Source organism: Molossus molossus, unplaced genomic scaffold (genome assembly GCF_014108415.1).
Source record: "Molossus molossus isolate mMolMol1 unplaced genomic scaffold, mMolMol1.p scaffold_m16_p_1, whole genome shotgun sequence".
Classification (NCBI taxonomy): domain Eukaryota; kingdom Metazoa; phylum Chordata; class Mammalia; order Chiroptera; family Molossidae; genus Molossus; species Molossus molossus.
The window spans coordinates 243,036,439-243,054,239 of record NW_023425344.1 but is presented as its reverse complement, the minus strand read 5'-3'; the positions used below and the strand labels follow the sequence as shown (position 1 = coordinate 243,054,239).

The 17,801-nt window shown below is 38.1% G+C and overlaps 1 protein-coding gene across 2 annotated transcripts in view; it reads right to left on the bottom strand.

The window, feature by feature from the left end:
• Nucleotides 1–17,801, bottom strand: part of TC2N (tandem C2 domains, nuclear) — a 45,946-nt gene that overhangs the window by 20,874 nt on the left and 7,271 nt on the right. For both annotated transcript variants that reach the window (XM_036273025.1, XM_036273035.1), the window contains exons 2-3: nucleotides 4,943–5,065; nucleotides 3,373–3,606 (exon numbers count right to left, since the gene is read on the bottom strand). In XM_036273025.1, coding sequence (XP_036128918.1) covers nucleotides 3,373–3,606; nucleotides 4,943–5,009 — 301 coding nt within the window. In that variant the 5' untranslated portion in view covers nucleotides 5,010–5,065. The remainder of the gene's footprint in view (nucleotides 1–3,372; nucleotides 3,607–4,942; nucleotides 5,066–17,801) is intronic.

Below are 17,801 nucleotides of genomic sequence, written 5' to 3'. Positions count from 1 at the left end.
GAAACATGGATGTGAGAGAGACACATTGATTAGCTGCCTCCCGCATGACCCGACTGGGGATGGGGATCAAACCTGTAACCCAGGTACATGCCTTTGACCAGGAATTGAACCCACAACCCTTCAGTCCGCTGGCCGATGTTCTAAACACTGACCCAAACTGGCCAGGGCCCAAGAATACTTTCTTGACTTTAGTTATATAAAGTAATTCTCTCTCCAATATGCTAAAAATCAGATGGCTTCACCACATCCTCAGTGAGCCTATAATTTAAGTATAAACCAACTTCTTATTCAACTCAAAGAGTAATGTTTTCTAGTGATACAATGAAAAAAAAAAAAAGGAAAAATGATCACATATTGCCAGGTAGGTATTTGTAACTTACTTTCTAATTATGAAACACATACACACACACACAATACCTTCCATGTCTAAGAATAGAGAATTTATTAAATAAATTGTGGTACATCCATATAATTTAATCCTATGGAGCCATTAAAAAGCAATGAGTATGGTCCGGCCAGTGTGGCTCAGTGGTTGAGCGTCGACCCATGCACTAAGAGGTTGCTGGTCCAATTCCCAGTCAGGGCACATGCCCAGGTTGTGGGACCGATCCCCAGTGGGGGGCATGCAGGAGATAGCCAGTCGATGTTGTCTCTTATCGATGTTTCTATCTCTCTCTCCCTCTCCCTTTCTCTCTCTCTCAAATCAATAAGGGAGAAAGAAAAAGGCAATGAGTATGAAAATATGTTCTTAATATAAGAAGTGAATAAAACAAATCATAAGACTGTTTATATGGTTTAATCCCAATGTTATTAAACAAGTATGAGAGAAAGAGAAAAATCAATTAATCATGGTATCCTGTGAGCCAGAGCTTTTAAAATCTGTTTTTACAGACATTTCTGATTTATGAAAACAAGGCACAGGGTTATCTTTACTTGTTTCTTTAAGAAAATAAAAAAATCACTGCTACCGGACCCTACTCTCTTGTAGATAACACTAAGCTCTAGACTAAAACCAAAACCAAGACAACATATAACCCAAAGGCACTGGAGAGTGAATAAAAGCAAAGCAGATTTTGGACAGGATTTGAGTCTTGGTAAAAAGGGCATTGTACAAAGTTAGCTACCTGTTTTCAATAATGTTTAGCCTACGGGCAGACCAAAGCTGGCGCAGAGCAGGGCGGGTAAAACTCCAATAGAAAATACAGTTTTTCTGGCCTGAAGAACCAGAGGCAAAGTTCAGAGCAATCACAGCGGCTACAAAGTAAGGTGGGAATCTTGGAAAGGAGAAAACCCAAAATTATGTGAATAAAGTCTGCTCAAATACCTGGCTGATCCCTGAACCACACATGTGTGGGACAGACTCCAGCTATGGATAATAAAACTAAGCTGAGGTAAGAGCTGCCACTACCAAGCTGCAGAATCCAACCAAATTAATTGCCTGCTGAAAAAAAAGAAGAAACACTCTGAGTAATATAACAGATTCTATGGTCTCTACATCATAACATCCAACATCCAGAATATAATCCAAAGTTACCCCCAAACACAAAGAAACAGGAGAATGAGACCCATTCTTAAAAAACAAGACAATGGCCCTGGCCGGTTTGGCTCAGCGGTTAGAGCGTCAGTTTGTGGTCCAGAGAGACCCGGGTTCGGTTCCCGCTAAGGGCACGTACCTCGGTTGCAGTTTGTCCCCAGCCCTGGTTGGTCGTGTGGATGGCAGCCACTCGATGTGTCCCTTTCATGTCAATGTTTCTCTCTCTCTCTTTCCCTCCCACCCTATCTGAACAAAAAATGGAAAAATGTCCTTGGGTGAGAATAAAAAAAAACAAGACAATGCCCAGAATCCAAACCTAGATGACCTACACATTAGCATTTGTAGACAAAGATGTTAATGCTCAAAAATATAAAAAAAAAAAATAGGCTCATAATAACGAAAGAAAAGAAAAAAACCAACAAACAATAAATCACAGCAAAGACAGACACTACAGAAAATAACCAAATGCAAATTCTGCAATTAAAAAATACAATGTCTAAGATATAAAATTCACTGGATGAGCTTAACAGCTGAATGGAGACAAAGAGACAATGAACTTGAAAATAGGTTAACAGCATCCAATCTTAAGAACAGAAAGAAAAAAAAACAACTGGGGGAAAAAAAGAAGTTTCAGATACACATAAAACAATACCAACAGGTCCTACACATGTATAATTGTAACCCCAGGAGAAGAGAAATAGGAAGGGGCAGAAAAAGTATTTGAAGAAATACTGTAGATCTTGATAGGAGTTTGACTACACTGATGTATGCATTTGTCAAAACTTAAAAACTACACACTTAAAACTTGGGCAGCTCATTGTGTGTAAAGTTTATGTTGAAAGAAGACTAAACAGATAATGAACTCTAGTAAATTATATATATATACTTAAGTATTAGAGGGAAGTCTACTAATGTCCACAATTTACTCTGACATGCACCCTCCCCCCCAAATAGGATTAGTAGATAGATATGTGATAAGAAGTTTAGTAAAATGTAAATGTAAAAATATATGTGGCAGCCCTGGCCGGTTTGGTTCAGCGGTTGGAGCGTTGGCCTGCAGACCAGAGAGTCCCGGGTTTGGTTCCCACTAGGGGCACATACCAAAAAAAAAAAAAAAAAAAAAAAAAATATATATATATATATATATATATATATATATATATATATGGTAGATATACACAGGTATTCACCATTAAGTTCTTTCAATTTTTCTGTGTGTTTGAAATTTTTTATAATATAATTTTGAGAAAAAATAATCATTGTGACTGACTGTTACAATCCACTAGAACAAATTATTTTTAAAATACAAGAGTTACATGTTGTTTCCTCTTCACTAGTCCACTGGCCTCTACAACATCAGTCAAAATTCAAGCCAGTGATTCGACCTCATTCAAGCAGCTGTTCAGACTGGCAAGTGTATTACAGACGGAAGTGCAGTGGTGAGGAAAGATGAGAAGGAAGAAAGACTACTTCATCGCTTCCTTAGTTATCTTTACACCAAACTTCAGAAAACAGGAGACAGAATGTTTCCTATATTTTCTGATCAAATCCAGAATAATCCTCTATTTTTTCTTTCTTGATGTGTGAAGGATAACTGCTTATAATCATATTATTCCTTAAAAGGTGGGGGGAGCAAATCAACATATAAATAGGTTGTATTATGGTCAGATTTCATAATGAGAGCTTTCAGAAATACTATACATTAAGTTCCTCTGTAGAAAAAGCAAGACATAAAGAGCAAAATGTACAATTTGTGTGTAATTCTTTATGTTAAAGAATGCAATAACAGCATTTAAAAGCTGCACGTTGATTTTTAAACCCTGGCGTTTCTTGTTTACCTTCCAGTTCCTCCAGATGTGAAGGAGTTCCTTGTGTCCTGGGCTGAATATAAGATAACTTAAACTTGGGCACCACAAATGGTACTTGCTTGCCATCTGATGGTAATTTGGAAAGTAAATAATCCTCAGTGCAGCCAACCTGAGGCTTTACAGGAACAGAAGTCAGTGGAGGTGTACAGATAGTAGTATTTCGACTATTTGAGACTGCTGTTTTAAAGTCTCTTTCCACGGAAACTGCATGTAAAAGAAGGGAAAAGAAAAGAAAAAAGAAAAAAATCACAAATATGCATGTAGATTTATAAATAATAATCTAAACCTAACATGCTTTGTTAAAAGAAACTGCTGATCCATAAATTACTCTTAGGTCTTATCAAGCACTTCTGGACTCTACATTAATTCTGTCCAGCCAATATTTGAGCAATTAATATACTACTGCCAAAGTATATTAACTTATCATAATGAGAAAAGTAGGTTTTAAAGAGACTAATTCCCAGAAGAGTTCATAGATGAAAAAACAAGTTTATTTTGAAGTTAATTGTACAATACTTTGAAGTAAAATCTAGTTATTTAAAAATAATCTCAACAAAGCAATTCTTGTTGTCAATACTAATGGTTAACATCAGTCTTAAATACATAAAGCAATTCTATAAAGAAGCTAAATTTAGCTCTCCAAGTCTACAAAGGTCTTCACCAAATCACAAAATAAAATATACACTGACCCTAACACAATAGCAACTCTCCCTGTGCTAGCATCTCTGACCTATTTGGTCCGTTTGACAGAACAACACGTGATTCCTACAATGAGTCTGTTAGGATGAGGAAGTAAAAGACACCCTGAGCTAATCTATGTAAAATTAGTATTGTCTGTAGAATGAATAAAAGTACAACTACCACTGCTATTAATTTATAAAATGTTTTAATGCAAAAAAGGAGCCTTTATACTCAAATATATTAGGAAACTACACTCTAGACTAAGAAATACAAGAAAGAGCCAATAAAAATAAAGTTCCACACATAACCCTGAACAGATGGGGAAACTATGAAGTAGAAAGGGAAATCTCCAGGACTCCTTGATAAATAAGGGTCTGGATAAATTTAAGGGTCTCTTCTCCCCACTGGTTCTTCTTCCCTATTGGTCATTAATTCACAAAACACATTTTTTAATGCACTGTTCATAAATTGGACATTAAAACATTTGCCAGAGTATGTTGTTCCCCAAACATTTCTCTCACTACCTTTGCCTATACTATTTCACCGACCTGTAACACTATGTCCAATCCTCATCTTGCCTGACTTCCTTCTTCCCACTCAGCTTGCTACAACCCTCTTCATACTTCATACCAAGTGCCACCTTCTTTGTGGGATTGTCCCAGGGTGCTTCCTGGGTTGAATTAATCTCTCTCCCTGATGCTCCAGAGTATTTTACTACTTTCCTAGTGTGTCTTATATTTATGTTTCTGCCTTCCCCATAAAGTTAGGGAATCTGTCTCATTTACTTTTATATTACAAAATGCCACAAATAAAAAGGACATTAAATAAATGTTTTTTGAAATTGTAAAATGAAACTCACAGTTGTGCTTTTCTGTTTCACCATAGAAACATCCTCTACAGCAACTCTTTATAAATTCTGTTGCCATTACATTCAGTTTCTAATATTGAGCAAAAGATACAAACTTCCGATTTTAATATTAACCTGTTGATAGAATAGAAAACAAGTTAAAATAATCATGCTTCTTACACCATATACAAGAATAAACTCAAAATGGATAAACGACTTAAATGTGACTCATGAATCCATAAAAATCCTAGAAGAAAATGCAGGGAACAAAATTTCAGACATCATACGCAGCAGAATTTTCACTGATACATCACCTAAGGCAACAGAAACAAAGGAGGAAATGAACACATGGGACTACATCAAACTCAAAAGCATCTGCACAGCAAAAGAAACAACCACCAAAATGGAAAGGCAACCCACTTTATGGGAGAACATAATTGCCAATGATATATCAGGTAAGGGGTTAATTTCCAAAATATATAGAGTGCTCATACAGCTCAACAAAAGAAAGACAAAGAACCCAATTAAAAAATGGGCAGAGGAACTAAATAGACACCTCTCCAAAAAGGACATACAAATAGCTAAGAGACATATGAAGAAATGCTCAACATTACTAATCATCAGAGAGATATCCTAAGAAGCCTGAAACACCAATCAGAAAGAATATATGTACCCCCATGTTCATAGCAGCACTATTTACAATAGCTAAGATCTGGAAACAGCCCGAATGTCCATCAGTAGACGAACAGATGAAAAAGCAGTGGTACATATACACAATGGAGTACTATGCAGGTTTAAGAAAGAAAGATCTCTTATCCTTTGAAATGACATGGAGGGACCTGGAAAGTATTATCCTAAGCAAAACAAGCCAAACCGAGAAAGACAAGTATCATATGATCTCACTTACTCGGGGAATATAATGAACATAACAGACTGAAGAACGGGGTAGCCCCAGAGACGTGGAAGTGGGGTACAGACTGACAATCCTCAGAAGAGGGGGTGGTGGGGGAGAGATAAACCACAGAACTTCTATGCATGTATGCATGAACAATGGACATGGACAACAAAGCTGGGGACAGGGAGGGGAGGGGAGAGGAGAGGGGAAATCAGTGGGGGAAAAGGAGAAACATCTGTAACAAAAATAAATTAATCAATAAAAAATAAATAAATAAATAAGCCCCCCCCCCCAATCATGCTTAATGCCATTAGGTATCACCAAATAAATCAAATTATCTGTCCTTCTACGATGTTGAAATGTTTAGAGGAAGGTAGATTTTTGTCCCTAGATGTAATTTTTATAACCTGAGCTCCTTATAAATAAAATGGTATGCTTAAAATTACTAAATGAACAATCTCAATGTTAAATATAGAAAAAAGAAAATTTCCACTCTCAATTTTCTCTTTACCTTGGTATATCTAAATTGACATCCCAGCAAGATTTAAAACAAAATGGCACTCATAAAAGTGTGAGAAAAATTTCCGCTTGCTCCAAATCAATTCTTTTGGTAACCCAAAGACCCTAATGGGGGCCAATAAACAAATAACTTCTTACTTTATGACTTAGTTTAATGCTTAGAATTATACTAACAGGCCCTGGCCAGTATGGCTCAGTGGTTGGAGTGTTGGCCCTCAGGCCAAAAAGTCTCAGGTTCAATTCCAGTCAAGGGTACATGCCTCTGTTGCAGTTCAGTCCCTGGCTCTGGTCGGGGTTGTTTGGGGAGAGGGGTCAGTTAGTCAATGTGTGTGTGTGTGTCTCTCTCTCTCCCCTCCCATTCTATCTGAACATAAATGGAAAAATATCCTCAGGTGAGGATATAAAAAAAAAAAATTACACTAATAGAAAAACGTATCTTAAACACTGCAACATCACCTAAGTCACACATAAACTATACTGAAAATAAAGGGAGTCTGTTTTAAATTGGCCAGAAATATAAAACTATATAAGAATTTCATGTCCAAGAGTCACGTTAGTTGCAGGGACGGTGCACCAATTACAAGAAACATTTCAAAAACAAGCTAAACTGCATTCAAGAGCGAGACTCCTGCTTTCGGGTTCGAGATGGCGGAATAGAAGATCCTGAGCTCACTTCCTCTCATTGACACCAAAATTACTACTACATACAGAACAGCTAGCTCTGAGAACAACCTGAAGACTAGCAGAACAGATTTTCTACAACAACAGATATTTTTAAAAAGCCACAGTGAGATGGATAAGAGGAGCAGAGACTCAGTATACTCAGGACCCACCTAATTCCCATTCCCCGGGGGGTGACCCACAAGTGGGAGGGATATCACAACCACGGAGTCCTCCACCAAGAGCAAGGGGTCCAAGCCCCAGCCTGGGGGACCTGCACCAGGAACAGGAGCCTCCTTAACATCTGGCCATGAAAATCATCAGGGTATGTCTGGGAAAGCCAAAGGGCTGTTGGAAACCCAGACTTGCTCTCTCTAAGCCAGTGCAGAGGCAGCAGTCTGAAAAGCACCTGGGTCATACATGAAGATGATATATTGATTAATTTTAGGGCATGTGCTGGAGGGGCAGGGATCTTTCTCCAGAGTCAGAAGTGTTGGAGGGTACCCCCCTCCCCTTTAGCTGGTCTGATGCAGTCACCATTTCTGATGCTCTCCATTAACCTTGCTAACGTTGGTCGTCCCACCCTGGCATTTATTTCCCTAAGGAACCCCAGAGGCTGGCACCCCTCCACAGCAGCTCCTGCCTGGTGGGTGGCCTCAGTCAGCACCAGTGCACAGCAGTGTGTCAGCAACAGTCTGCAAGGTTAGAGATTGTACTGTAAACCCTAAAGTAACCACTATAATAGGAAAACAGGGGTTTGGCTAGTAGGCCAAAAAGCTGATCAAATGGAATTACAGAAAAAAATTCTTAATATAAAAGAGAAAGCAGAAAAAAAAATGGAGAGACAGTTGAGATGAACAGTAAACAAAGAGCAAGGTTATATGATAGATGGAACAAAAAAAACAGGTGGGTGAAGAGGAAATAGCAAAATGATACATTTAAACCTAACCACATCAAGTGTAAATGCTTTAAATATGCAATTAAAAGGCAGAGGTTGTTAGACTGGACAAAAAAGCATGACCCAAGTATATGCTGGCTACAAGAAATGTACTTTAAATTATAAGACACAAAATTTTTTTATTTTTTTATCCTCACCCAAGGATATTTTTGCATTCATCTTCAGACAGAGCAGGAGGGAGAGAGGGAGGACGACAGAGAGAAACATCGACTGGTCACCACCCACATGATCCCAACTGGGCCAGGGACAAACTGCAATCGAGATACGTGGCCTTGGCAAGAACTGGACCCAGGACTCTCTGGTCCGCAGGCCGACGCTCTAACCGCTGAGCCAAACCGGCCAGGGCTAAGACACACAAAATTTTAAAAGTAAAAGCATGGTTATCCCTCATGAATATAGACACAAAAATCCTCAACAAAATAGTTGCAAACTGAATCCAGAAATATGTAAAGAGAATTACACATCATAGCCAAGTGAGATTTATCCTAGGATTGCAAGATTGGTTTAACATCTGAATATCAATTCATGTAATACATTATAACAGAATATACAACAAATACTACATGATCATCTCGACAGATATACGTGCGCGCGCGTGCGCACACACACACACACACACACACACAAAAGATTTGAAAATTCCAATACTCTTTCATGATAAAAAAAAAAAAAAAAAGCTGCTTTTTGGCACCACACCACTGTAGCTAACATACTAAAACCTGAATCACAGTCAGCGGTACTATTAACACGACAATATGACTACTAGTCAAATGAGACCTAATACAAATACAATCTAGAGAAGAGTGGCATACCCTTATACTTTTAAATTAGAAATTTCACTTCTGAGAATTTATCACAAAAAATATATATATAGGAAGATCGGAAAAAATGGCGGTGGAGTGAACAGAAGCTACACAGACTGTCTCCCAGAACCAAACTGGAATTACAACTATAACACAGACAAATCGACGGGAAAAAGCAACAGAGAAGCAGCTTGGAGGACCATACAACGAGGGACACTGACTGCATCCCGGTAGGCTTGCGAAGGCGCGAGACGGGGCTGGGAGCCCACGGTCGGCAGCTCGGCAGCGGCCTCAGCTGTGAGCAGCGCCCTCGGGTTACACTCCCAGGCGGCTCCACAGCGCAGCCGGGACAGAGGCTGAAACAGCCACAGCCACTCACCTTGGGCTCCGGCAGAGGGAGGGCAGACTGGACTGGAACTGTGTGGGGACACTCGGGTTTTGGAGGGCGCTCAGAGCTTTGGCTGAGTGCAGCCACTCAGGACGGTGGCCACATTGCTCCTTCCCAGGGCTCTGAGGAGAGGCAGCAGCCCCTCCCTCGGAGATCCAACCCCACCCTGTGGGCCATTGAAGCGCTAATTGAGGCTCAATAACAACCAGCATCTGCCCCACCCTCAGGAAATACCCTTTTGCTGAGCACCTGAGGGAGTTTTTCAATCAACTGACAACCCAAAACTCATCAAGTAACCTGGACTGCTAGCCTCAGGCAAAAAGCTAGAGGATAACAGTACCTTTCCTGGGCTGGCAACTTTAACCAGGAAAGTAAGACTTGACAGTGGTGTTTAACGTGGGTCCTCCCTCGCTCATCTAAACACAGGAGAGGGAGCCACAAACAGCAGAACACCAACACCCACAGGGAAAACTTGACAGGCTCCAAAGCCCACAGTGATAGCCAAAATGGTGAAACACAGAAACAGAAGCCAAATGAAAGAGCAAGACACCTCCACCGAAGATGAGATCAATGTGGAGCAATTAGGCATGTTAACAGAGCTAGAATTCAGAGCCATGATCTTGAGGAAGCTGAACAGCATGAGTAAGGACATAGAGACACTGAAAATAAGCCAACTGGAAATTAAAAACCATCAAGAAGAGATAAAAAATGACATATCAGAAATGAAAAACACATTGGAAGGTTTAAAAAGCAGAGTAAAGGAAGCTGAGGACCGAATCAGTGAATTAGAAGGCAGGGTAGAAAAAAATCAACCAATCAGAAAAACAAAAGGAAAAAACTATTAAAAAACAGGAAGACAGCTTAAGAGAACTGTGGGACAACTGGAAACGTAATAATATTCGCATCATAGGAGTCCCCGAAGAAGAAGAAAATGAGCAAGGGATAGAGAATATATTCAAAAAAATAGTGAGAGAAAACTTCCCTAATTTGGTGAAGGAAGAAGGCATTCAAGTTCAAGAAGCACAGAGAGTCCCAAGTAAGAAGAACCCAAACAGGCCCACACCAAGACACATAGTAATTAAAATGCCACAAATTAAAGACAAAAGCAGCAAGAGATAAGCAACAGGTTACCTACAAAGGAAACCCCATAAGGCTCTCAGCTGACTTCTCACAAGAAACACTACAGGCCAGAAGGGAATGGCATGAAGTAATCAAAGTCATGAAAAACAAGAATCTGAATCCAAGACTACTCTACCCAGCAAGGCTACCATTCAAAATAGAAGGTCAAATAAAGAGCTTCCCAGACAAAAAAAGGCTAAGGGAATACATTAGCACCAAACTAGCACTGCAAGAAATGTTAAAAGGACTGCTGAAATTAGCAGTAGAAATGGGAAGAAAAATAGAACCACACTAAACAAAAATGGCAATAAATAAGTACATATCAATAATCACCTTAAATATAAATGGATTGAATGCTCCCATAAAAAGACACAGAGTAGCTGATTGGATAAGAAAGCATGACTCATCTATATGTTGTTTACAAGAGACCCACCTCACAACAAAAGACTCACATAGGTTGAAAGTGAAGGGATGGAAAAAAATTTTACAAGCAAATGGAAAGCAAAAAAAAGCTGGGGTAGCAATTCTCATATCTGATAAAATAGATTTCAAAATGAAGACTATAACTAGAGACAAAGAAGGCCACTACATAATATTGAAAGGATCTATCCAACAGGAAGATATAACCTTGATAAACATATATGCACCCAATATAGGAGCACCAAAATATATTGAAAATCTTCTGGAGGACTTCCAAGGAAAAATCGACAACAATACAATCATAGCAGGGGACTTCAACACCCCACTGACATCACTGGATAGATCCTCTAGGCAAAAAATTAGCAAGGAAACAGAGACTCTAAATGAAGCACTAGACCAAATGGATTTAATAGATATCTACAGAGAATTACACCCCAAAACTACAGAATGTCCTACACATTCTTCTCAAGTGCACATGGGACATTCTCAAAGACAGACCACATGATAGGACACAAACTAAATCTCTACAAGTTCAAGAAGATTGAAATCATATCAAGCATCTTCTCAGATCACAATGGCATGAAACTAGAAATCAATTGCAACAACAACATGCAAAGACATTTCAACACATGGAGGCTAAATAGCATGTTATTAAACAATGAATGGGTCACCGAGGAGATCAAGGAAGAAATTAAAAACTTCCTGGAAACCAATGAAAATGAACACACAACAACACAAAATCTATGGGATGCAGCGAAAGCAGTTCTGAGAGGGAAGTTCATAGCACTACAGGCCTACCTCAAAAAACAAGAAAAATTTCTAATTGACTGTCTAACCTCACAACTTAAAGAATTAGAAAGCAAACAAAAGGAAAACCCCAGAGCAAGTAGAAGGAAGGAAATACAAGTAAAGATCAGAGCAGAAATAAATGACATAGAGACCAAAAAAACAATTCAAAAGATCAATGAAACAAAGAGCTGGTTTTTTGAAAAGATAAACAAGATTGATGGACCCTTAGCTAGACTCACTAAGAAACAAAGAGAGAGAACCCAAATACACAAAATCAGAAATGAAAGAGCAGAAGTAACAACCAACACCACGGAAATACAAAAGATCGTTAACAACTACAATGAACAACTATATGGCAACAACTTCGACAATCTAAGCGAAATGGACAAATTTCTAGAAATACACAGACTCCCAAAACCGGACCCTGGAAGAGATAGAAAACTTGAACAGACCAATAACAACTAAGGAAATTGAAGAGGTAATCAAGACCCTTCCAGCAAACAAAAGCCCAGGCCCAGATGGCTTCATGGAGGAGGTTTACTGAACATTCAAAAAAGAACTAACACCCATTCTCCTCAAACTATTTCAAAAAATTCAAGAAGAAGGAAGACTTCCAAACACGTTCTATGAGGCCAGCATAATTCTAATTCCAAAACCAGAAAAAGACACTACAAAGAAAGAAAACTACGGGCCAATATCCCTGATGAACATAGACGCCAAAATCCTGAACAAAGTATTAGCAAATCGGATCCAGAAATACATAAAAAAAATTATTCACCATGACCAAGTGGGATTCATTCCAGGGATGCAAGGCTGGTACAATATTCACAAATCAATAAATGTGATACACCACATACACAAAATGAAGAATAAAAACCACATGATCATATCAATAGATGCTGAAAAAGCATTCGACAAAATCCAGCATCCATTTCTGATAAAAACGCTCAGCAATGTGGGAATAGAGGGATCATATCTCGACATAATAAAGGCCATATATGAAAGACCTACAGCCAACATCATACTCAATGGACAGAAACTAAAAACATTTCCATTAAGAACAGGGACAAGACAGGGATGTCCACTTTCGCCACTCTTATTTAACATTGTACTGGAAGTCTTAGCAACAGCAATCAGACATGAAGAAAAAATAAAAGGGATCCAAATTGGAAAGGAGGAAGTGAAACTGTCATTATTTACAGATGACATGATATTATACATAGAAAACCCTAGAGACTCCATCAAAAATCTACTAGACTTAATAAACGAATTTGGCAAAGTAGCAGGATACAAAATTAACATCAAGAAATCGACGACATTCTTGTACACCAATGATGAACTCACAGAAAGAGAAACTGAAAAAACAATCCCATTTACCATTGCGCCAAAAAAATTAAGATGCCTAGGAATAAACTTAACCAAAGAAGTAAAGGACCTATTTGCAGAAAACTACAGGTCATTTAAAAAAGAAATAGAGGAAGATATAAAAAAGTGCAAGCACATACCCTGTTCATGGAATGGAAGAATTAACATCATTAAAATGTCCATAATACCCAAAGCAATCTATAGATTCAATGCAATCCCCATCAAAATACCAATGACATATTTCATAGAACTAGAACAAATACTTCAAAAGTTCATACGGAACCAAAAAAGACCCCGAATAGCCACAGCAATCTTGAAAAAGAAAAACAAAGTAGGTGGGATCACAAAACCAGATATCAGGTTATACTACAAAGTGACTGTAACCAATACAGCCTGGTACTGGCACAAGAACAGGCATATAGACCAGTGGAACAGAACTGAAAACCCAGAAATGGACCCAAGGCAATACGCTCAATTAATATTTGACAAAGGTGGCAAGAGCATACAGTGGAGTAAAGACAGCCTCTTTAATAAATGGTGTTGGGAAAATTGGACAGCTACATGTAAAAAAATGAAACTAGACCATCAACTTACACCATACACAAAAATAAACTCAAAATAGATAAAAGACTTAAATGTGACCCGTGAATCCATAAAAATTCTAGAAGAAAATGTAGGCAACAAAATTTCGGACATCATACGGAGCAGAATTTTCACTGATACATCACCTAAGGCAACAGAAACAAAGGAAAAAATGAACACATGGGACTACATCAAACTCAAAAGCTTCTGCACAGCAAAAGAAACAATCATCAAAATGGAAAGGCAACCCACTGTATGTGAGAAAATCATTGCCAATGATGTATCAGATAAGGGGTTAATTTCCAATATATATAGAGTGCTCATACAACTCAACAAAAGGAAGACAAAGAACCCAATTAAAAAATGGGCAGAGGAGCTGAATAGACACCTCTCCAAACAGGACATACAAATGGCCAAGAGACATATGAAGAAATGCTCAACATCACTAATCATCAGAGAGATGCAAATTAAAACAACCATGAGGTATCACTTCACACCTGTCAGAATGGCCGCCATCAACAATTCGTCAAACAACAAGTGTTGGCGAGGGTGTAGAGAAAAGGAGACTCTAGTACATTGCTGGTAGGAATGCAGACTGGTGCAGCCACTATGGAAAACGATATGGTGTTACCTCAGAAAGTTAAAAATTGAACTGCCATTTGACCCAGTGATTCCACTTCTAGGAATATACCCTAAGAAGCCTGAAACACCAATCAGGAAGAATATATGTACCCCCATGTTCATAGTAGCACTATTTACAATAGCTAAGATCTGGAAACAGCCCAAGTGTCTATCAGTAGACGAATGGATAAAAAAGCTGTGGTACATATACACAATGGAGTACTATGCAGCAGTAAGAAAGAAAGATCTCTTATCCTTTGGGACGACATGGAGGGACCTGGAAAGTATTATCCTAAGTGAAATAAGCCAAGCAGAAAAAGACAAATACCACATGATCTCACTTATACATGGAATATAATGAACATAACAGTCTGAGGAATACAGTAGACCCAGAAACATGGAAGTAGGGCACAGACTGACATCCCTCAGAAGAGGGGGTGGGGTGGTGGGAAGAGATAAACCACAGAACTTATATGCATGTATGCATGACCAATGGACATGGACAACTAAGCCGGGGACGGGGCAGGGGTGGGGTGGGGAGGGGGATGCCAATGGGGTAAAAAAGGTAAAATATCTGTAACAAAAAAATAAATAAATAATTAAAAAATATATATATATAAAAAAAAACTGCTCAAACAAGGAACAGAAGAGAATTTTCTCAACAAAACAAAGAACATCTATGCAAAATCTACAGTTCACATCATAGTAGCTGCTAACAGGCCGGAAGCTTTCCTTTTAAGCCTGGGCAAAAGACAAGGATGTCCACACACACCACTTCCGTTCAACACTGTACTGGGGATTCCAGGCAGCACAGTTAGACTAGAAAACCATACCAGAAATAAAAAAGTAAAACTCTATTTACAGACAACTTGGTCTTGTAAATAAAAAGAGCAAAGGAGCCCTGGCCGGTTTGGTTCAGCGGTTAGAACGTCGGCCTGCGGTCCTGAGAGACCCGGATTCAGTTCCCGCTAACGGCACGTACCTCGGTTGCAGTTTGTCCCCGGCCCTGGTTGGTTGTGTGGGTGGCAGCCACTCATTGTGTCCCTTCACATCGATGTTTCTCTCTCTCTCTCTTCCTCTCTCTCCCTCCGGCTCTATCTGAACAAAAAAATGGAAAAATGTCCTGGGTGAGGCAAAAAAAAAAAAAAAAAAATCAAAGGAATCCACTAAAACTATTGAAGTGCCCTGGCCGGGTGTGGTTCAGTGGTTAGAGCGTCGGTCCTTGCAGTGAAAGGTCACGGGCTCAATTCCCAGTCAAGGGCATGTGCTTGGGTTGCAGGTTCAATCTCGTGTGTGGGAGGCAACCAATCAATGTGCCTCTCTCACACTGATGTTTCTCTCTCTCTCTCCCTTCCTCCAAATAATCAATAAAAAATATATATTTTTTAAAATGTCTAAAACAGACCTACTAGAAGTAATAAACAAATGTGCAGTTGCAAGACAAAAGATTGATGTACAAAAATCAGTCGTACAGGATGGTACAAAAAGAGGTTTACAGTTGTGAGTATGGGAAATACAGAGTTTATTCTTATATTATTATTTATTAATTGTATTATTCGCCATACAAACAATTGTAAACCTACTTTTGCCCTACCCTGTATTTCTATACACTAAAAATGAACAATCTCCATTCATAATAACTTCTTTAAAAAACCCTAAAATACTTAGGAATACTTTAACAAAAGAAGTGCAAGACTTGTACACTGAAAACTACAAAACATTATTGAAAGATATTAAAGAAGACTTCAATAAATGAAAAGATATCCCATATCCATGGATTGGAAGATATAATATTATTAAGATGGCGATATTCCCCAAATTTACTACAGATTGAACACAATCCCTTCCAGCTTCTTTATAGAAACAAAGTGATCCTAAAATTCATATAAAAATGCAAAAGACAGAACAGCCAAGACAATCTTGAAAAAGAGCAAAGTTGGAAGATATGCTTCTTAACTTCAAAATTTACTACAAAGCTACAATAATTAAGGCTGTGATATTGGCATAAGGACAAGCATATGAATCACTGGAATAAACGTGAGAGCCTAGAAATAAATCCTTACATTTATGGTCAATCAATTTTTAACAAGATGCCAAGAAATTTTAAAGAGAAAAGAATTCAGCCTGCGGACCAATGAGTCATGGGTTTGATTCCAGACAAGGGCATGTACCTTGGTTGCAGTTCGTCCCCAGCCCTGGTTGGGGTGGTGCAGGTGGCAACCAGAGGATGTGTCTCTCTCATGTCAATGTCTCTCTCTCCCTCCCACTGTATCTGATGATACATAGAAAAATATCCTCGGGTGAGGATTAAAATAAAATAAAAAAGAATAGTGTTTTCAACAGATGGTGCTGGGACAACTGGATATGCACATGCAAAGAAAAACAAGACAGACAGAAAGAAAGAAATTGGATGACTACCACACATTGTACACATAAATTAACTCCAAACTGATCACCTATATGTAAGAGCTAAAATTACAAAACTCTTAGAATAAAACATAGAAGTAATGAATTCTTTGTAAACATGGGTTAGGCATGATTTCTTAGATATGACATCAAAAGCACAGCAATAAAAGAAAATTTTGATATATTGAATGTAATCAAAATTTAAAACTTTGTGCTTCAAAAGACACCATCAAAAAGTGAAAAGACAGCTCAGAGACTGGAAGAAAATATTTGTAAATCCTAAGTCCAATAACAAGCTTATATGCAGAAAATATAAAAGACTATTACAAGTCAATAATAAGAGAAAAATATCACAATTTAAAACTAGGCAAAGGATTTGAACAGACATTTCTCCAAAGAAATATACAAGTGGACAAACTAGCACATGAAAGTATGTTCAAAACCATTAGGCACAAGGAAAATGCAAATTTAAAATACAATGAGATAATACAACACACTTATTAAAAAGAATAAAATTGCAAAGACTGTCCATTCAAGTGTCTGCAAGATGCAGAACAAGCAGAACTCTCCTATTCAACTGGTAGCATTATAAAATGGTGTGGCAGTTTCTTAAGTTAAACATACACTTACCATATGATCTAGACATTCAATTCCTTGAGTAAATATACTCAAGAAAAAATAAATCATCTATCACACAAAGACTTATGCACTACTGTTTATAGCAGCTCTATTTGAAATCATCAAAAACTATCAAATGTCCATCAACAGGTAAACAAATTGTATTTTATCTATACAATGAAATACTTACTGCTCGGCAATCGAGGAATAACCCATGCATGGATTATCTTTCCACCAGTACTAGTAGATTTTCCAGTACTGAAAAATCCTCATTCATAATCTCTTTAAATATTGTTTGCCTATTTTCTATTTATTTCAGAAACTCCAATTTATCAGACTTCCTCACTATAACTTCTCATTCTGATCATTCTAATTTCTACATCTCTTAACCTTTTATATTTTCTACTTCTGTCTCTTTGAGCTGTATTCTGAATGATTTATTCTGATCTACATTCCAATTCATTCATCCTTGGGGTATGCCTAACTGCCTAGTCAGTGGTTAAACTCAACAAATGAGTTTTGAGTTTTTATTACTGCATTTTTCATTAATAGAAATTCTTAACCAGCTCTGTACCTCTGTTACTTTTAAGCCTCCTGCTCCCTGCATCTATTTTTAAACTTGTCTTTTAAATATATAAAATAGCTCACCACAGTTATTTTAATAATCAATGCCTGGTAATTATACATAAAGCTTTTGTAAGTTTACTTCTAATTATCTATTGCTCCTG